Raw genomic sequence first — 22613 nt, 5'->3', positions numbered from 1 at the left:
GTTATACAACAACCCATAAGGTTTTGTGTTCTTCTCTTCAATTAAAAGGTGTTCTTTTTCATAATCAAGAAACAAACTCATTTAAATTTTATATTCTCTACATCTTTCAATTATTTTAAATGGTAATATAATTGTGACATAATTGTGAAATGGCCCACTGTTGAACACTCTGCAAAAGCCTCCTGAGAACTAACCAATACCTTTAGTGAAGATATGCTTGATTTGTGTATAGATGCTCTTAAAAGTTTTGCAGAGCTGGAAATGTCAGTAGTTAATAACATTCTCTTGGTCCACATTTTTTTCAGTATTAATAAGGTCCCAAAATTTTAACATCCCTTTAGCATCTTTACATACCTTATATATAAATCCTATAATACCCTCACAGTATATACACTTGTACATACATCTGGCAGCTTCTGCTATCTTTGTTCTCTTTAGTGTTATTTCTACCTCTTCTCTAAGCACACCTTGGACTGTAATAGTAAGATCCAAATGTGGAGGTTCAACTGTACTTGACGGAGAAAAAATGTTATGATTTTATAGTTATTTTCCATTTTTCTTCCTTTTTCTTCTGTTTTTATTCCTAGATATCCTTGAGAATCTTGCCAAGCATTTTTTAAACTTGTTTTAATGTCCCTATTTCCCTCTGCTTAATGAATAGATATTGCTCATAATCAAAATTTCAGAGTAAGTGGCATAATGGCTGACTCTAATCCATTAATAGATATAACTTCATAAGAGTTGAATGGCAGTCCAAGAAAATAAACTCTCTCACTATAAATAGAGTAGAGACATATTTCTCCTCTATTAATGAACTCAGATAAATTTGGTTGCTTCTTTTAAATGTTTTTTTTAAAAAACAATATATTGAAAAAAAAACCAATATATTATCCTACAGCTTACATTTTTATCTAATTTTCTGCCTTGGGAGGATAGTAACTTTTTCCACTCACACTTTTTTCCCTCCCTCACAAGGATAGTGTCCAATTAGATATTTGTTTGAAAGCTTTATACAATAGTTCCATAAACTAAACAGTTGGTTAGGGAATTGATATTCCCTACTGACATTTTAGTGTTTTTAATATAAATCAGCTCATATATCTTACTAGCTACCTGCTCTATTAGAGAAACTTGCTATAAAAGGAAAAAAAAGGTGGACATAATTATAGCAGAGAGAACACACTTCCCTACTTCTATCTGACTTCAGGCACAAGTTACTTGAAAGCCAATAATGTAGAAAAGTGTCCCATTATTCACAGAGTATGGAAGACAGGCTTATGATTGACATGGGAAAATTTCTTGTTTAGGAAACTGCGTCAAGAGGATCCTACTTAGCCCATGCTAAGACTGTCCCTTCAACCTTTTCCAGAGCAGTTACCAGACTGTAGCATATAACATTTCCTTCAACAACTTAGAAATATTGGTGATTTTCAGATTTTCATACCTGGAATCAAAACTCAGAGTAATTTCAAGTTAGAATCCAACAAGTTTTTACCTCAGACAGCAAAATTTCAGAGTAAGTAGTATAATGTCTGACTCTAATCCATTAATAAATATAACTTCATAAGGTATTATTTCCATTCAAATATCAGAAATACTACAACATAAGCATAGCACAATTCCCATAACAAGTTTAGATGACAGCAGTGTAGATAAATATATTTCCAAATCATTCTTCAAAGAAAACCATTCCTTTGACATTAATGCACTATTGTAAACTGATTCAACCATTCTGTAGAGCAATTTGGAACTACTCCCAAAGGGCTCTTAGACCCAGCAATACCACTAACTAGGTCTGTATCCCACAGAGATTTAAAAAAAAAAAAAAGGACTTATAGGCATACAAATATTTATAGCAACTCTTTTCTGGTGGCAAAGAACTGGAAATTGAGGGGATGCCCATCAAGTAGGAAATGGCCAAACAAATTGTGGCATGTGATTAAGATGAAATAATATTATGCTATAATAAATGATGAGCAGGATGCTCTGAGAAAAACCTGGTAAGACTTGCATGAGCTGATGCAAAGTGAAATGTACTGTGTATAAAGTAACATCAATACTGTAACATGATCAGCTGTGAGTGACTTAGCTATTCTCAGCAATACAATGATCCAAGACAGCTCTGAAGGAACTTTGATGAAAAATGCGATCCACCTCCAGAGAAAGAACTGATGGTGTCTGAATAGACTGAAGCATAATTTTTTTTACTTCACTTTTCTTCAAGTTTTTTTTTGTCTGTTTTCTTTCACAGCATGACTAATATCGAATTGCTTGCCTTCTCAAAGGGTGGGGGAAGGGGAGGAAGAGGGAGAATTTGGAACTCAAAGTTTTTTAAATGGATGTTAAAAATTCTTTTTCCTTGTAACTAGAGAAAAAGTACTAAATGGGGTGATGAGAACCATTCATTCTATCATGAGTGACTCTTAAGTTCATAATCCTTATAATTTGGAAAAGCATTGGTACAAAACAAATTTCATTAAAAACAACCAGCACAACAAAAAAAGGGGGACAAACCTGAGGGGTGGATGTTACTACTTATCCCTTTAGAGTGAGAAACAGTGGTGACAAGGAAGAGCAATTAAGTTCTGAGAATAGTTAAGTCATTCTGAATTGCTCATAGAGCTATAATGCTGTCACTGTGCACAATGTTCTCCTGGTTCTGCGCACTTCACTATACATCAGTTCATATAAGGAGCAATTAAGTTCTAATTACCCTAATAAGAAGATATATCTCACTGTAAATGAAGTCACATAGACAAACAAATCTCACATTAAAATTACTAGGAAATGACACTTATTAGCTGTGCGACCCTGGGCAAGTCAGTTAATCCAGGAAGGAAGGATGGAAGGATGGAAGGATGGAAGGATGGAAGGATGGAAGGAAGGAAGGAAGGAAGGAAGGAAGGAAGGAAGGAAGGAAGGAAGGAAGGAAGGAAGGAAGGAAGGAAGGAAGGAAGGAAGGAAGGAAGGAAGGAAGGAAGGAAGGAAGGAAGGAAGGAAGGAAAGAAAGAAAGAAAGAAAGAAAAGAAAAGAAAGAAAAAACCTCCCTTCCTAAAACAATAAAAGTAGTTTATATGTAATCTTTTCTTCTCCTAAAACAAACTCTACAAATTTGAGGTTCCACAAAAGCTTAACATCCACAAACACAATCAATTCATGCCCAGTTTGTTTTTAAGGCTGATAATGTTCTATGCTTATGTCCATGCTTACTTTTCATGGTCACAAGACAGTGGGGCCACATGGTTCAACTGTGTAGTCTAGTCAGAGGCCTGGTCCTTGCTTCATAGATCTAATAAAGGTTCAGGAGTCCCTCACAGGAATCCCCCTGACAGTTCATGGTATTCAAAGTGATGGTCAGTTTTAGTTGACGGCTAAGGAAAAACCTTATGGGTTGCCCAGAAATGTTTTGGTACATGTGATTTCTTGCTGGGAGGTATAATGATTGGAATGACACCACCTGCTGGAGACTTACTATAGGAAAGCTCCACCACAAGGAGAATGCCTCTGAGGGCAAGGCCATGAGGTTTTACCTTGACGTCAGGAAGTGACGTTTGCCCATGGGTACTAGCTATCAAGGCTACCAGCCAATCAACTTGAGGAGCCTCCCATTTCTGGGAGGGACACATGAAGTAGGAAGCGGATGCTGGGGGAGGAGTTCTCTCTTTGGGTTCCTGACTTCACCATGGTAGCGGCAGAGGACGAGACAAAGGAGTTGAGGAAAGATAGGATTGCCAGGTTGTAGGAATTCTGTTCTCAATCTTTTTCTTCTTTTACTATCTTTCCATAAACCCTTAAAAACCTAAACTCGTTTTATCAGTGATTTTAGTCAGTTTCCCCCAAAACTGAGGGAACAGATTAGGACCCACATTTAGAATTTTAAATTACACAGAGGAATGCAGGGTTCCCCCAATTGACCCTTGCTTTCTACAACTGGGTTCAATGCCATCCTCCACTAATGTAAGTGTAGCTGTTGCTTGAGTCTTTTCCATAGCCCTAATTTATAAAATAATGGAGAATAGTATTTAGGATAAAACCTGGAAACTATCTCTCTTATCAGCAATTTAAATATAATGAAGTGAGAATCATAAGACAGATACATAGACTTTAAATACCAGTGAGGAGGCTTCAAAAAGGATTTAGTGTGGGGGGCAGCTAGGTAGCGCAGTGGATAAAGCACCAACCCTGGATTCAGGAGTACCTGATTTCAAATCCGGCCTCAGATACTTGACACTAGCTGTGTGACCCTAGGCAAGTCACTTAACCCCCATAGCCCCGGGGGGGGGGGGGGAAGGAATTAGTGTGTACACAATGAAACAAAAAACAAAACTCCCTTTTCAGGCCAGTTTTGGAACTTAAATATCTTAAGCTGATTTTGTTCTATATATTGATGTTATCCCCTCTTCCTCCGCCCTTTCTTAAATGGGAAGGATGTATCCCTCCAAGCTTTAAAACTAAGATCTTCCTTGAAGGAAGAAGAATTCTTCAAAGTGTAAGAACCCTCCTCACTCCTGGCTGAGCCAGGGGCCCTCTTAAAGAAAATAAATTTTCTAACATTTAAGAATTCCCTGAAAGAATATTAATCTTTCCTGTCATAAGTCAAAAGTTCCCCCTTGAAGAAGGAAAACACTTCTCAAGAGTTTAAGCTTCTTAGGAGAATTTTCTGGGCTTTATAATTTCAATTATTGTCAAATTATTATATTAAATACAAACAATACCCCAAGAAAGACACAAACAGACAAAGTTGCAAAACTTTTCCCAACAGGATGCTTTCCCAGCTCTGATGAAGAACTGAGATTGAGGGGAAAGTCAGGCATCTGTTGCAGTTTTCATTGGAGAATACACCCTACAGGTGAAAAATATCACCAGAGAGTCCTGGAGGGGCAGTTCCCCTAAGAGGCTATTTCAGCGCTTAGACTCTCTCCCCCAGTCCCAGCTGAGTCCCCAGTTGCCGTGGTTATAAATAAAGGTAGTCTGAGGTAAAGCATTCCAAGCACTATCAGTTTATTAGTAGAACACAAATCAACTAACAAAGTAGGTCAATGGCTACCTCAAATAATGCCAGAGACACCACTGAGGGACAACAAGATATTTTATAGTAATTAATATGACAGAGCAAAATTTTGAGCTATAAAGATGTGTCTTATTCTGAATGGTGAGAAAGTAAAATAAAAACCCTCTGATCCTCAGTTTGAAACTACCCTCTACTAAAAACCCACTTTGTAGCAATCAAGATATATGATTCAGATCACCAGGCAAAAGTAAGATAATTCCACCTAGGAAGATGAAAGTGGTCCACAGGTAAACAGTATTAGTCTGTAGGCTATGGGAGTAGTCCACAATAGTTTCAATTAAACTTGATCTTTCCCTAGAATGTAGATGGTGGGTGAAGTTGCAAGGTGGAGATACAAGTTTGTTGTTGTCAGTTTAGTCATTTTCAGTAACATCTGATTCTTTGTGATCCCACTAGGGGTTTTCTTGATCAAGAGTGGTTTGCCATTTCCTTCTCCAGCTCATTTTACAGATAAGGAACTGAGGCACAGTTGACTGACTTGCCCAGGGTCACACAGCTGGTTTGAGACCAGATTTGAACTTGGGGAGATGAGTCTTCCTGACTACAGACCCAGCACTCTATATACTGCACCTAGCTGACCTGAAGATTCAAGTTACAAGATAAGAATTGTGACCGAGGTGACTTAAGGTTACCTGAGTTGAACTTGTAGCAAAGAGGAATATTAAATCTAGCTTGACAAAGCCTTAAAAAACAGACTTAAAATCAATTTTCAATTTTATAGCACCATCTATACAAGAAAGGAAAAAAAAACTGCCCTCAAGGAGATCACATTCTAAGGAGTAGACAACCTGTAAATAATTTAACTATTTAATGCCACTAAATGAGGAACGGAATAGGGAGAGACTTGGAACAGAGAAACGAATTAAAAGGCTATTACAACTGTATAAGGCAAGAGATGATAAAGGTTTGTACTAAGATGACAGCTATGTGAGTGAAGAGAAGGTGACATATGACAGATGTTGTGAAAGTAAGAACAAGATTTGGCAACAAGTTATACAGTTGGGGTGATTATGAATGAGGAATTCAGTATGACACTAAGTTTTTAAGCCTGACTGACCAGGAGGATCGTGGTTGCATTAATAGTAACAGAGAGGATAGAAAGAAGAGAGGTATGGGGGCAAAAGAAAATGTATTGCTTTGGACATGCTTAAACCCAGTTTCAGATGTAAAAAATATAGTTGATATGGTGACTAGAATTCAGGAGAAATAACAAGGTTGGATATATAGATCCAGGAATCACCTGTAAAGAGATGATAACTGAAACCATATGAACTGATGAGATCACCAAGTAATACTGTATGGAGGAAAAAAAGAAAAAGGCCCAAAACAGCATTATAGGACCATACACATTTAGTGGGCATGTCACAGAGATTGAGAAAAAGGGCCAGATAGGTAGAAGAACCAGGAGATAATCTTATCATGAAACCTTAAGAGTAGAGAGAATATCCAGGAGACTATGACCATCAATATTAAAGGATAAAGAAAGGTCAAGAAAGATAAGGATTGGGGCAGCTAGGTGGTGCAGTGGATAGAGTACCGGCCCTGGAGTCAGGAGTACTTGAGTTCAAATCCAGCCTCAGACACTTTACACACTTACTAGCTGTGTGACCCTGGGCAAGTCACTTAACCCCAATTGCCTCACAAAAAAAAAAAAAAAAAGAAAGATAAGGATTGGGGAGCAGCTAGGTGGTGCAGTGGATAGAGCACCGACCCTGGAGTCAGGAGGACCTGAGTTCAAATCCGGCCTCAGACACTTAACATTTAGTAGCTGTGTGACCCTGGGCAAGTCACTTAACCCCAACTGCCTCACCAAAAACAAAAACAAAAAACAAAGAGAGATAAGGATTGAGAAAAGGCCATTCAATTTGACAATTAGATCGTTGATAACATTGGGAAAAAAGCAGTTTCAGCCAACTGATGAGGTTGGAAGGTAGGCTGACAAAGGTTTGATAATAAGGAAATAGAGGAAATAAAGTTATCTAGTTACAAATGGTTTGCCAAGGAGTTCAGCAGTTAATAGCTAAGAGGGATGATGAGAACAAATTGCGGGGATTGTGTTTCTTTTTGTGTGTGTTTCTTTTTTTTAAGAATGTGAAATACAGAGGTCTACTTGTTCATAGGCAGCAAGGAAGGAGCCAAAAAAATAGGAAGAGACTGAAGATTAGAGAGAGTGGAAATGATGGTAAAGTCAATCTACTGGAGAATATATTAGGGGATGAGATCAACAGTGTCATGTAAAAAGGTTAAGGCCTTTAGCAATGAGAAGGGTAACCTTGAGATGCTAATGAAGAACAGAAGAATTAAGGTTTCTAACAAGTCATAAAAGTAAATCTTTCTTAAGCAATAATGCAGGGTTTCAACAATTTAGATTATGATGGCACTGTAAGCAGGTATAACTACACCAATGAATGTATCAGTCTTATTCTCCCAAGTTCCTATTACATAGTGAAATGCTGGTATGGTGTTCTTCAGTTAACTCAGAGTACCTTTGAAGATTATAAATGTTGTCTGCAGGCTGTCTCAGGCTTCTGATACAAAATCTCAGTGTATTTGCCTAAAGGAGGTTGCAGGTAGGACTGGTTTTTCTCTAAGGATAATACTTAAATCTTATATAAAATAAGCTTTTTGTCCCTCCTTAATGGAGTTGAGTTCAAACTAGACATTTCAATAAACCTTTCAAGCAAGCTAGTATAAGCTAAGTTAAATGTGAAGAATGGGAGATGAACTCTAAACAATCACCTTTTCTCCTGTTATAGTTTTCCAAATAAGAAGGGCATATATAAAAACAGCTCTGGCATAGACATTGCTTTCTAAAAGTTTACAATCTAATGAAAGAAAATAGTATGTTCACAAACAGCTATAACATATAGGAAACTGTGTTAAGTCCAAATGAAAAGTACAGGGAAACTGAAAAATATAAACGAGACATTACTTGGGGGGCGGGGGGGGTGAAAAAAGCTTCACAGAAGAAGTGGCAACCAAGAAACCTCAAGCAAGGGAGATATATGGGGAAGTATATAGTAAAAGCAAAAGCACAGTGACAGGAAGACCAAAAGGCAGCCTGTGTTCCCAAGGTAGAATATTGAGAGAACCTCTTCATAAGTAAAAGCTCAATGTAATGGATGAAATATTAGACCTGAAGTCAAGAAGATCAAAGTTCATATCTCACTGGAGATATTCACTTATCTGTGTGACCCCAGGGCAAATCACTTCATTTTTTGGGCCTCAGTTTCCTCACTTATGAAATGAGAGGGTTGGAGATGATAGTTTCAGGTCCCCTCAGCTTTAAATCTGTGATCTACACACTCATTAAGCAGGATAGCTATTAAGATTATCCAATAGTTCCTTATATGTAATATATAACTGGAAAATAATAAAATACTTTTAAAAAAAGATTATCCAATTGTTGTGATGCCATACTAAATTTTAAAATACATACTTTTTTAAAAAAGCCTACATCACATACCAGAATAACTTTTTAAACACTGAAGGAAAAACACAAAGAAATAAAACAAAATTCTTTAATCCTTCAAAGATTTTAACAATGTGGACATTTCTTCCCCTGACACAGATCACCATCTCTCTTAGTAAATGTTCTTCATATTTTATTGTAGCTAAAAAATCCATCACTGGGCAGTCAATCTGGTGATTAGCCTCTCCAAAATGATTTAGGCTACTCTGAAATTACAGAGTTTATCACCAAGCCTCTCATCAAAGCTCTTCCAGCTTGGGTGGACCTGCCAAAAGGTTGAAGTAAATTAGAATTGCCTTAAAGACCTCCACATCACTTCCATGGCACAGTGAGGTATTGGAGTAGGACTTTAAACTAAATACTTATTCAAAATAATCCTAGGACTCACCTTTCCACAACCAGACTGACTGCTTCTGTGAGATCTGGGTTTGCTGCATGGAGGCGTTTCCATAAAGACCACACAAATTCTTTGTCAACCTTAAAGGAAAAATAAAAGAAATTTCTTGTTTTAAGTATCATGCTTTCCAATGCAACAATTATAGATTTGTTGTGATTCAGTCATTTTTCAGTCATGTACAACTCTTAATGACCCCATTGGAGTTTTCTTGGCAAAGATACTAGAGTGGTTTGCCATTTGCTTTTCCAGGTCTTAGCCAACAAGTTTAAGTGACTTGCACAGGGTTACACAGCTACTAAGTGTCTTAAGCCAGATGTGAATTCAGAAAGATGAGTCTTTCTGATTTCAGGTCCAGCACTCTACACAGTATTATGATCCCTAGCACTATAAGTTCAAAGAGGGCATTTAAGAGAACTTTCAAAAATATATTCCCTTTCATAATTATAATACATCCCATCTTCCCCATTCTTTTCAACAAAATTAAGCTAGATAAACAAGTAAATCACATCTCCTACTGGGTTGTAAAGGTATCCTGTCATTACTTGTTCATCAAATATGTGTACCTGTGAGGATAAAAATCACCCTGACCAACCAAAAGAGGAACTGAGGCAGAGCTCCCAGCCAAAAACACTTTATTAAAGGGACCAGACCCCTCCCCCGAAATGAAGTGAAGCACAGATCTTCCTCACAATCTGAGATACCTCTCCTTCCAGTGATTTATTTTCATAAGGCTTAATACCAGATCCTTTATCTGGACATTCTTAGTTAAGCAGCTATACAAAATACTAAATTCCATTGGTTTGACATATGACTAATATGCTATAATAAGTAAAAAACAGTATGTCAATAGGGTCATGAGATGGGCAAAACAGGGTATTTCCGCTGATTAAATGGTCACAAGATGTATAGGATCCTCTTCAGGTTGGGCAAGAGGAGATGGTATAAGAATATGTCAGGGAGTTTTCCATTCATGCCACCCATGTTTGACTTGGTCATGGAATTTGTGCAAAGCAGAGTAGAGACATCCATGCTAGCATTCTTACAGTTACACAAGTTAAGTTCTATAGCTGGTAAACAAGTAGCAGGCATTATTTTTAAGTTTTAGACCTACTGTATTGCCCTTCTATTAGAATCTACATTCCTATGTAACAAAATATTTGTTAATACATTGTTTATTCTTATACTTCTTATTAGATAACTGACTATAAATTACTAGATGAATATATTAAAATAATTGCCAATAATCAATACCCATTTTAGAATTGTAATAGACTGACTAATATGGATTAGAATTTGAGTAAGAGTCCTCAATGAATCACCTTTCTCATACCTATCATGTAAAATGCTATAAAATAAATTTTGCAGGAGAATGAATTTTTTTCTAGCCGCAATGACTTCCAACTCTCATAAATGTCTTATCTAAAATCTATTTAAGAATGCAAAGAAAAGTGACAGTAACACTGGTCTCAGCTTAACTCCTAGAAGACACCACCTCAAATCATCAAATAATGTGCCAAATATATTTTTATTAAAACTGGAAAAAGAAAAGATGATGAAAAACAACTCCACAAAAATATTTCTGATTAGTAGCAACAGCAGTGTTGAATTTAAAAACTCAAACACCTCATCATTCACCTAGCCCTGACCTCCACCAGCCTTGTATCCCATATGGCAGATCACACCTTCATGGCAATAGGCTAGAATGACTTGGCAATGGCAGCCACTTCACCTAACTCCACTGGAGACCTATCAGGTACAGCAAATCTATGCATATGGAAGATTAAAACTCAGCTGCTATCAAATCCTTTAGTTAGAATCCAGGAAAAAAAAAATGCCCTACCTCAAACCCAAACCCAAAGATGCCTATGAAAATACCCAGGTTTAGTGATCTGGAGAGAAAAAATAAGCAGGGTGTTGTTGGGAGAAAGGTCAGAAGGGCTCCTGATTCAACCCTACCTCATCAGAAAACAAGTACTGAATTCGGAGAATAAGTAAGTAGGCTGACAAAGAAGTCAAGCTTCCAAGCAAAAAATGAAGCAGATAATTCAAAGAAAGCAAAATACACCAAGATGACAAGGAAAGGTCATCCAAAAAGAAATCTATATGTACCATTTGACAGAAAATGACTCAAATAAAAAGAAAAGGAAAATAAAAACTTCTACAGGACTCCTAGAATTAACTAATCAACAGCAAATAATTTTTTTAAAAACAGGAAAATTTAAATCAAGAATGGAAATTAAGGGGGAAAACAGAGTTCTCAAAAAAAATAATGCAAACAAATGAAAAAGTAGGCAATTTAAAACAGATTCTAGACAATTCAATGAAGTAGAGATGCAAAAATGAGAATGGTAGATATAAAACTCAAGTAAATATAGATCTGGATAAATAAATTGTGGGGGGGAAAATTGTGGCACTGGAAAAGCATATTAATTATATGCAAATAAAAGCATCTGATCCTGAAGAGAAGATGCATAAGTTGGGTATCAGAGCTTTTCTAGAAAAAAAAATATGAAATGAAACACCTGAATACTATACAATAACAAATAATTCCAAAAATTATCCAATAGTATTGAAAAAAGCAAATAAAAAATTCTTTAATTAAGAATCCAAAGAACAGTAATTAAAGAAACACAGACCTTTAGTCACTAAGAAATGTTTTGGTTAGCCTTTACAATTGCAATGTTTACCAACAAATATTTTAAGTAGGCATGAGAAAGGCCTTTAACTATCAAGGAAATAATTCAATTTGCCCAGAACCATTCCTTGTCTGAGAAGAGAGACAAAGACAGAGAAAGACAGAAAGAGACATAATCATCTATCTGAAAAGCAAAAATAATCAGGATGCACCTCGTAATAGCATATCCTCCTCCAAAGATGAACCTATTCATCAACAAAAACAGGAGTTTCAACAAGAGGGAGCCATCCAAAGAAATTGTCTGTCCAAAGAGAATCTAGAGTTACCAAAGTAATGAACATACAGATATTTCAAAAGGTAGAAGCAACTTTTTAAAAAAAGTAAATAAGTATAGTCAACAAGAAAAGTCTAAGCAATGAAGGCAACCCCCTCTTAACTCTAGGGCTAGACAAAGCTAGTGTTTCAAAAACTATTTTCTTGCAATGATAAGAGAAACACCAGAAAGATCAAGTGGTAGCAAAGATTTAAGAAACTAATGACTTAAGATAGATAAATAAATAGGGAGAAAGAAAATAATAAGAACTGAATTAATAATTCAAGGATAAAACTCTATGTCATAAGTGGGTTTTTATTACCAGGGAAAAGAAGGTAGATACCCAAGAGGGTCCTGACTCTGTAGAGCTAGGCAGGCAAGAGATAGAAGCTGGAGGCTTAAATTCATCCAAGACTGCCTTTAAGAGAAGGAAAAGTGGGGCAGCTAGGTGGCGCAGTGGATAGAGCACTGGCCCTGGATTCAAGAGGACCTGAGTTCAAATCTGACCTCAGACACTTTATACACTTACTAGCTGTGTGACCCTGGACAAGTCACTTAACCCCAATTGCCTCACAAAATGAATAAACAAAAAACAAAAAAAAAAGAGAGCAGGAAAAGTAGTCTCTTTGTTTCTTTGCCCTGAGAGAAATGAGGAAGAGTAGGGTAAAAACTGTAAAAGGGAAAGGATCTAGGACAGTAATTTCAAGGTAGGTCCCTTCACAGACAAAAGGTTATTGAAATTCATTTACATGAAATGGGGGATAAAGGCCCCTTAAAAAAATTTAAAAAAAAAAGTTGCCCACTCCAGCAGCAGCAGAGGTCTGGGCTTCTGAAGGCATCTAGTTTCCAGGTACAATAAGGCATGAGTCCAGAGGAATCATATAAGATCCTTACAATAACTGGCAAGTGATTAATGTCTCAAGTTCATACTCTAAGCATTACACATGTATAATCTGTGTCTAATGTGTAATATAATGCAAAATAAATGTAATGTAACATGTATCTCCTCACCCTCCCTTATACCATCCATGTGATTAGTTGCCAGATCTTGCAACTGATTAAATGATTTCCCTGGTTTTAGGAGTTTCCCTGTCAGATCATTCAATAGATCTCATTTTGCACCAAACACATTTTTTCATGTATTATTATACATTATAGTTATTTGTGTATTATCTTTTCCCCTACTAAGAAGGAAGCTCTATCAGAGTTGGGATCACCCTCAGTTCCTACCAAAGTAGGCACTTATCTCGGTACATGTTTCCTTCCCATTAGATTATCAACAAACTGATAGAAGGAACTCTTTCATTTTTGTCTTTCATTCCCTAAAATTTAGCACAATGATTTTCTCATTTTAGGTGCCAAGCATATAATAAATGCTAGTTGATTTGGCTTGCTTTATAAAGGCATGTTAAATTGAATTGAATTACATCTTATCTTCCTATGCCACTTATCCACATCTTCCTGTCTAAGTCTCCTCTAGGGTCTTTTGATATTACATGGTTTCTAAGGCCAACACCAGTTCTATACTTATGTTACATCACAATCCCCATACAAGAGGAACTGATCTACTTTTCCAGGCACATTCTACTAACGTGCTTTCTACCATTTTTCTTGCACAGCCTTAGTGGTAATATGTTATACCTCTTCATACCCCACTATTGTCTTTTGGATGACCCACAACTTTAATTCTTCAAAGACTGTGGCATTCTATGGATCAAAGCCCTACCACATCACTAGAAAAATGGTGAAAGCTCCAGTCATTGGGATATGGCTGTACAAATTATGGTATATTAATACAGTATAACATTAGAGTACCAAATGGAATAACAAATATGAAGAATGAATAGAAACCAAAAAATTTTGCATGAAGTGATATGGGGTGAAAAGAACAGAATCAGAAGTACAATATACCCAATGATTGCAACCATTTCAATAAATTCAATATGGAGATGCAACGAACCTCTGGTTAAATAGTACTAAAACTGAAAGGCACATTCCTCCAAACCTATTAACAGTTGATAATCTATTTTCAGGGTAGTATAAACTTTGTAAAAGAATTTGTTTGAATAGTTGTCAGTATCTGTCGTATCAAAATAAAATGAAGGGGCAGCTAGGTGGCGCAGTAGATAAAGCACCAGCCCTGGATTCAGGAGAACCTGAGTGCAAATCAATCCTCAGACACTTAACATTTACTAGCTGTGTGACTCTGGTCAAGTCACTTAACTGCCTCACCAAAAAAATAAAATAAAATAAAATGAAGAAAAACATTTTAAAAATAAAAAATCTTAAATGGTGGGTCTTTATTTCAAGGAGAAATTTAAGTCCTTTAAAAAGCACTACCCAATATCCAAAAGCAATTGCTTGCAACAACAACAAAAAAGGAGAAATGTCTTTAAGGGGCCTCTTGGTGGCCCAGCCCTGGATTCAGGAGGACCTGAGTTCAAATTCTACCTCAGATACTTGACGCTTACTAGCTATGTGACCTTGGGCAAGTCACTTAATCTTCACTGCCCCGGGGCTGGGGGTGGGGGGGGAGAAGCAATTGCTCTTCCTATTTAAAAATAGGTTCAGTTCACTGTCCATCTGCAGAGTCTGTATAAGATAAGTGTACTGATGGACCAGCTCTAAGGGGTTTTCTGTTCAACGAATATCTTAGTCTGCACAATAAGCATTCTTGGTCCACTTGACTTTTCTGATGAAAATTATCCAAACTATTTTGAGTGATTATGGATTTTGTTTCAGAAGCTTTACAATATTCCCCAAATTTATACAATGAGTGCAATGCCATCCAAAAATGGAGAATCACTGGAAGACTTTACCATCTATTGAGCATCCCTCTTCCATTTGAACTCTCCTTAGAACAACCTCCCACCAAAATGACAAGCGTTATCTCCCTACTTTATGCTTTGAGTGATATCAATAAAAATTACAAAAATAATAGCTAGCATTTATTGTTTGCTAACTCTTTAAAGGTAGCAAAGCCCTTTTCAAATATCATCCCATTCAACCCTCACATCAACCCTGAAAGCTAGATTCTGTCATCATCTCCATTTCACTGATGAGAAAATTTAGGTAGAGGTAATGTGACTTGCCCAGAGTCACACAGCTAGTAAGTCTATGAGGCCTAATTTAATCTCAGGTCTTCCTGACTCTAAGTCCAGCACTCTATCCACTGAATTGCCTAGAAAAAAAGTTTATTTCTGCTGCTGTATCTATCATTCAAAGAATTTTGTCTTATTTTGACATATGAATGGAAAACACATTATGGTGATGTTTTAGTCTGAGAAATCAAAGGCTTTTTCTATAGTCAACAAACAAAAAGCAGCAGAATCCTCTATTCTTTACAATTTTTGGTCAAATGGGTAAATAAATGCAAAGATGTGGCCACATGCAGAACATCATTTTCAGAAAGCTGCTTCTTCTTTCTTAAGTTTTCATTAAGAATGTAAAGGACATAGGGGCAGCTAGGTGGCGCAGTGGATAGAGCACTGGCCCTGGAATCAGGAGTACCTGAGTTCAAATCCGGCCTCAAACACTTAACACTTACTAGCTGTGTGACCCTGGGCAAGTCACTTAACCCCCACTGCCTCACTTTAAAAAAAAAAAAAAAAGAATGTAAAGGAAGGAGATTTAGCAGTACCAGATCTTAAACTAAGGCAGTAATTATCAAAACTATCTGGTACTGGCTAAGAAATAGAAAGGTAGATCAATGGAACTGATTAGATATACAATTTACAGCAGCAAATAAATATAATAGCATTTTATTTGACAAATGTTAGGTCTTAAGATTTGGGGATAAGAATTCATTATTTGGTAAAAATTGTTGGGAAAACTGGAAAGCAGTATGACTGAAACTGTGCCAATATCTTATACCATTTACCAAGATATGGCCAAAATGGATACATGACCTAAATATAAAGAGATATTACAAGAAAATTAGAAGAACATGGAACATATTCTTATCAGACTTGGGGATAGGCCAAAAAAATTGTGAATAAACAAGAGATAGAGAGCAAAACTAGGTGTAAAATGGATAATTTTGATTACATTAAAAAGGTTTTGTACAAATAAAACAAATGTAGCCAAGATCAGAAAGAAAGCAGAAAATTGGGGGTGGGGGCATTATAGACAGTTTCTCAGTTAAAGTTCTCATATCTCAAATATATAAAGAACTTTGTCAAATCTATAAGAATGAGTCACTCCCTAATTGATAAATGGTCAAAGGATACGAACAGGCAGTTTTCCAATAAGGAAATCAAAACAATTTATAGTCATATAAAAAAAATGATCTAAATCATTATTGATTAGAGAAATGCAAATTAAAACAACCTTGAGATAGCATTTTACACCTATAAAATTGGCTAAAATGATTGAAAGGGAGAGTGAAAATTTTTGAAGGGGATGTGGAATTTATTATCCATAGAACAACTGTGAACTGATTCAACCATTTTGGAGAGCAATTTGGAATTATGCCCCAAGAGTTACTAAACTGCCCATACCTTTTGACCCAGCAATACCAATAAAAGGTCTTTCCAAAGATGATTAGGGAAAAAGGAAAAGAACCAATGTTTTTCAAAATATTTATAGTAGCTCTCTTAGTGGTAGCAAAGAATTGGAAATTTCAGGGATGCCCATCAATTGGGGAATGACTGAACAAATTGTGGTATATGATTGTAACTACTAAATACTACTATGCTGTAAGAAATTATGAGCTCAATGATCTCAGAAAAACATGGAAAGACTTGTACAAAATAATACTGAAATAAGCAGAACCAAGAGAACATTTTTACAGTAACAGCGATATTGTTTTAAGAATTACTTTGAGAGAAAAAGTCATTCCGACTATTATAAATACCCAAATTAACTAAAAAGGACATATGAGGAAAGATGCTATATGCATCCAGAGAACTGATAAATAGAAGTATGTAGAGAATAGTTTTACATATATACACCTATTTGTGTCTAATGGTAGCCATCTCTATGGCGGGGGATGGGGGGAAGGAAAAAAGGGGAAAAAAGTACATGAAGATTTTACTATATATTTAAAAGGAATAGCAAATTGTATATAATAGATTTGCAGTTTCATGTGCAAGCATCTTTTTTATTATACTATGTTATGGAATAGTTTGTTTTATTCCATAAATTAAAAATAATTTTTAAAGTCTTCAGTGCTTTTATAGATTATTTTCAGAAAAATTTTGCAGAGATAGGGAAGAAGGCATATGGGGCAATGGTTACTTCTGTTTCCTCTAACACTTTTTGGCAAAAATAAAATCCATGATTTTTTTCTAAACAAATGTCATACTCCCTCTTTAAGATATCTTTCAAATTGATCCCTGATACTCTGAAACAAAGATCTAATGTTTAGCATCAATATCCTGGTGATGCTGAGAGACATCTAGTACTGGAATACCAGAATCCCTGAAGAATTCAAGTTGCAAGTGACCCAAACTGCAATGAAAAAGCACAGAGTAGGAATCATTAAGCTAAAAGACACTATCAATGAAGAACTGTGCAGGAAACAAAGCATAAAGATTGTCCTCAAAAAAGCATATGGCTAGGGGAAAAAAAAAAAGTGAGTGGGTCATACAACAAGAGTGAAGACCAGCCAATGAAAATCCCATGTTCTCCACTGGTATCCAGACATTATCAAAAGATTTAAAGGAAAACTCTGGGCAAGATGGGTAAACCCTTGTAGGGTATTACAGAAAGACAGAATGAGAGCCACACAGCATGGAAAAATTGTGGTAGGTTGTAATCTGTACTCTTTCTGGAGTAAGTAACCACCCTGGACTTTCAAGAGGCAGCTGGTAGTGCAAGGGATAGATGGAGTGCTGGGCCTGGAATCAGGAAGATTTGAGTTCAAATTCCACCCTGGAAGTCACTTAATTGTTATTTGTCTCAGTTTCCTCAACTAGTGGCAAATAGTAAAATGGGGATAATAACCTCTCAGGATGATTGAGGACCAAATGAGACAATATTTGTAAAAGATGCTTAGCACAGTGCCTGGAACATAGTAGGTATTATAAGTGTTTAACTCCCTTTCCTCTCCTTCCCTCCTGATTAGATCATAGATTCATCAAAATTTCAAAATCATCACTAAACAGTCTAGAAGCTGTAGTAAAAGAAAGGAAGATAAGGTAGTTGGAACAGGTAGGAAGAAAGATAGCATCAGCTTTCCATTAACCTCTCTGAAGATCAAAACATAGCCAAGTTGGTCCTCCTATGGTTTAATTTCCTTATACAAAAATGAAAAATAACAGTTTTCCTTTCCCATCAAATTCATTGAATAGTTAAATGATGAAATGATTTTCAAGGGAATTTACACATTACAGCTTGCCCATAGACATGTAAATCAAGGGCTATGGAAATTTTTCAACTGGCTAATTGAAAATACTGTTAAAAATGGTGTGAAGTTCCAGGTCCTTCAAAAATGTCAGGCCCTTGGCTGAAAGTTTGGTTATGAGAAGAAAAAATTGTAATAGTTGAAGAATTACACTACTGGTTAGGTGACCATGGGTAAGTCACTTAATCTCCCTGCTTCAGTTTCTTTGTTGGTAAAATAGCAAAAAATAAACATTTATTAAGCACATGCTATGTGCCAGGCATTGTGCTAAGTGCTAGCACTATTGCACATGGTACTGCGAGCCAAGGAGGCCTTATAAGTCCTAAAACTATATGTTTCAATTCTCTAGTATCATTAAGACATTAATAGTTTCATTAACAATATTATTTAATTTATGAGTTAAGAGTAAATTCACTATTATCAACATAATCCTCAGCTTACTATTCACTATTTCCTATTTACTATACACATATTATTTTCTACTCCTACTATGCCAAATTACACTAGCTAGTTAGCACCAGAATTTTTCATGTGGATGAAGGGAAGTCAAAGGATTTTGAGTTAGTAGGAAACTTAGACTCATCTAGTGCATACTCCTCATTTTGAAATGACTGACTCAAGGCAGCACCACTATCCTTCCAGTCACCCAAGTTCATAACCTCCCTTCAGGTCTCACTCTCTCCCTCACCCAACAAATCTAATCAGGTGCCAAGTCTTGTCACTTCTACCTGGACATCTCTCTCATCTGTCCTCTTCTCCTTCCTCACACAGCCACCACTTTAGTTCAGGACCTCATTATCAACTCATGCCTAGAACTACTGTTGTTGTTTGTCCTTCATTCTCTAAGAGGACCATAACCTCAGGAGTTGATGTCATGACTTGCACTGAATTGAACTTAGGTGAGGCAAGGCTGTGCAAAGTCACCAGCCTCACTCTCTCCTCTAGAGCCATCTAGGGCCCATGTCAAGATTTACATCAAGACAACTGGAGATCGCCCTGGATGTCTGAGACAATCAGGGTTAAGTGACTTGCCCAGGGTCACACAGTAAGTGTCAAGTGTCTGAGGCCACATTTGAATTCAGGTCCTCCTGACTCCAGGGCCAGTGCTCTATTCACTGCGCCACCTAGCTGCCCCTAGAACTACTGCAATAGCGTCACAACCCTGCATCAAGCCTCTCCTCTATCCAATCCACAAAACAACCAGTGATTTTCCTAAGTACAACTCTGACCAGGTCACTACCTTAATCAAAAAGCCCCAGTGCATCCCTATTACCTCCAGGATCAAATACAAACTCCTTTGGCATTTTAAGTCCTTCACAACCTGGCTCTATTTTTCCAGCCTTCTTTATTATATATTACTCCCTCACTCCCTCTATCCCAGAAACTAGTCTTATTACTGTTCTTCATACATGTTCTATCTCCCATCTCTGTATTTTTGAACTAGCTGACCTCTTTCACTCTCTTCACCTCCACCTCTTAGAATACCTAGTTTCCTTCAAAGCTCAGCTCAAGTATCATATCCTATATGATTTCCTCCAGTTACTAGTGACCTGACCCCTAAAATTAATTTATTTGCATTATTTAATATGCACACGTTCTATGTTGTCTCTCCAGATAGAAGATAAGCTCTCTGAGAACAATGACTGTTTCATTTTTGTCTTTTGAGTCCCAGTGCCAGGCCCATGGGAGGCACTAAATAAATGCTTTCTGACTGATAAACTAGATTTGAATTCAGGTTGTCTGCTCACTAGCTACGTTATCTTCAGGCAAAAAAGCCATACCAACTCTCTCATTTTCAGAAGAAAAAGTATTAAACAAGTTTACAGAAAATGACTGTTTCTTTTGGAGTCAAAGGACCCAAGTTCAAATCCTAGTTGTGATACTACATCCAAGTATAATGGGAAAAGGGGCTAGTATACCACTGTATACTGCTTAGTATACCTGTGTGACCTTTCTGGACCTTAGTTTGCTCATCAGTTTAAAAAAGGAAGGGGGGGGGGGGCGCTGGATTAGAGGACCTCTGTGATCCTCCCTGTGCTACCCCGGGGAAGTCGCTTAACTTCTCCAAGCCCATTTCCTCATCTATAAAATAAGAGTTTAGGCCTAAATGATCTTTCAGTTTCATATACCATAATTTTATTGTCTCTAAAGTACCTTTCAACTCTAAAATTCTATAATCTGTTCATTGCCCCCCCCCTTAACATTTTGGTTGCCAAAAGCATCCAAACCCACAACTTGAATTTGTGTGTGAGCAAAGGGGAAAATCACATTTCATTGAGTCTAAGTATCAAAACTAGAGAAGATATGAAGACAGAACACCTTTGAGGGGAATGGTGGAGGGGAGGAAGGATTGAAAGTATGGTCTTGGGTCTCTAGGGCTTAAAAGGAAAGGAGCTGAAATGTGAAGTTTGGCTTTGTAGTCAAAATACTGGAGATGGAACCCCAACTCCATTCTTTATTAGGCAAGCTTGGGAAAGTCACTTTCACCCTCTCTGGATCTCAGTGTCCTCATCTGTAAAATGAGGCAGCTGGAATAAATCATCTCTACAAGTTCCTTCAAACTCTTAAGTCCACAGGTGAAAAGGATGCACTAGAGTGCTAAATCTCCAATACCAGGTAAGTGGAGAAGATAAGGGGAGTGTGGGAGAAAAAGGAGGTCAGGAGGGAGAGAAGAAAAGAGAAGAGAAGAGGGGAGAAGGGGGAGGGGAAAGGAGAATGGGGGGATGTGAGGCGAGGACAGAGGGGGATTTGAAAGTAAAGGAAAGGAGAGGGGGGGAAGGAAAGGCAAGGGAAGTAGGGAAAGGAGGGCAAGGAGGGGGAGGGCAAGGAAAGAAGGGAAGGAGAGGGAAAGGGAAAGAAGGGAAGGAGGGAGTGAAAGAAGCTAAGGGGGGAGGGGAAGGCGAAAAGGGAGGAGAAGAAAGAGGAACAAGGGGGAGGGAAAGGACAGGAAAAGGGCAGGGAAAGGACAGGGAAAAGATGGGAGGGAAGGGGGAAGGAGGAAAGGTAGAGGGAAAGGAGAGGAAAGCGGGAGGGAAAGGGGGAAAAGGGGAAGGAAGAGGAGAAAGAGGAGAAAGGGGAGGGGAAGGAGAGGAGAAGGAGGAGAAAGGGGAGGGGAAGGAGAGGAGAAAGGGGAGGGGAAGGAGAGGAGAAAGGGGAGGGGAAGGAGAGGAAAAGGGGGAGGGGAAGGAGAGGAAAAAGGGGAGGGGAAGGAGAGGAAAAGGGGGAGGGGAAGGAGAGGAAAAGGGGGAGGGGAAGGAGAGGAAAAGGGGGAGGGAAAGGAGAGGAAAAAGGGGAGGGGAAGGAAAGGAAAGGGAGAAGGGGAGGAGAAGTAGGGAAGGGGGAGGAAAAGGAGGGAAAGGGGGAAGGAAAGGTCAAGGAGGAAAAGGGGAGATAAAGGAGGGGAGGGAAGGGGAAGGAAACGAGGAGAGAGAGGGGAACGAGAGAAAAGGGGAGGGGAGGAGGAAAAGGCGGGAGGGGAAAGGGGGAGGAGAAAGGAGAGGAAAGGGGGAGGAAAAGGACGGGAGAAGGGGGGAAGGAGGAAAGGAGAAAGGGGAAGGAAGTGGGAAAGGAGGAAAGGGGGGAGGAAATCGGGGAAGAGGAGAGGGAGGGCGGGAAGGCGCTCGCCGGCCCAGGCCGCGGGGGCCCCACCGCCCCCAGGGCGAGGAGGGGTCCTCAGTACCTGGCACTGGCACAGCTCCTCCCGGACGCTCCTCAGCTGTTCCTCCAGTAGCTGCAGCTCGCTCAACGACGCTCCCTCCACGGAGCCCCTCCCCCGGGTCGGGGGAGTCGGGGGGAAGGCCTGGCGGGGCTCAGCCCCCCGCCCGGGCCTCGGCCGCTTCGCCGCCCCGCCCGCCGCCGCCACCTTCGCTAGCCTCGGCCTGGCCGGTCAAGTTCACATTTGCCCGCGGCGCGCTCCCGCAAGGGGCCCGCCGAGCCGGACTCCGGAACGCGCCGCGCCCTGCCTGTTCCCCGCCCCCCGCCCCAAAATTGGGGAGAGCGGCGCCTACGGCCCGAGGGGGGCGGGGAACGCGGCGCCGCCGGCCGGCAGCTAACCGGTCAAGTTTCCTTCTCCAAACTCCGCCTTCCTGGGCCCCATCCCGGGACCGCCAGAGCTTCAAGCTGCGCGTGCGCGGCCCTTTTCCCGCCTCAGCCCGTTAGCTCTCGCGGCCCCTCTCCCTCCCCCACCGCACAAGCTCCCCCCTCCGCCCAGTCCCCCCGACTCCCCGAGAGTGGCCGGGATTCCGAGAGAGCAGGTGTGGGGCGTGGTGGAAGGAGCTCCGCACGTGGGCCGGGAACCCTCGCTTCGAATCCTGACCTTCGCCCGGTCATTTCACGCCTCATTTGCCTCGTCCGCAAAAAGTGACTCGAGAATCGAGAGA

At 38.9% G+C, this 22613-nt stretch overlaps 1 protein-coding gene across 1 annotated transcript in view; it reads right to left on the bottom strand.

The window, feature by feature from the left end:
• Positions 1-22319, bottom strand: part of CNTLN (centlein) — a 427039-nt gene extending 404720 nt beyond the window's left edge. Inside the window, 2 exon segments of the mRNA XM_043979121.1 lie at positions 8932-9020; positions 21914-22319. Of these exon segments, the coding sequence (XP_043835056.1) occupies positions 8932-8994 (63 nt within the window). The 5' untranslated portion in view covers positions 8995-9020; positions 21914-22319.
• Between the last annotated feature and the right edge of the window lie 294 nt (positions 22320-22613).

Source organism: Dromiciops gliroides, chromosome 1 (genome assembly GCF_019393635.1).
Source record: "Dromiciops gliroides isolate mDroGli1 chromosome 1, mDroGli1.pri, whole genome shotgun sequence".
NCBI lineage: Eukaryota > Metazoa > Chordata > Mammalia > Microbiotheria > Microbiotheriidae > Dromiciops > Dromiciops gliroides.
This window is presented reverse-complemented; position numbering and strand designations above follow the sequence as displayed.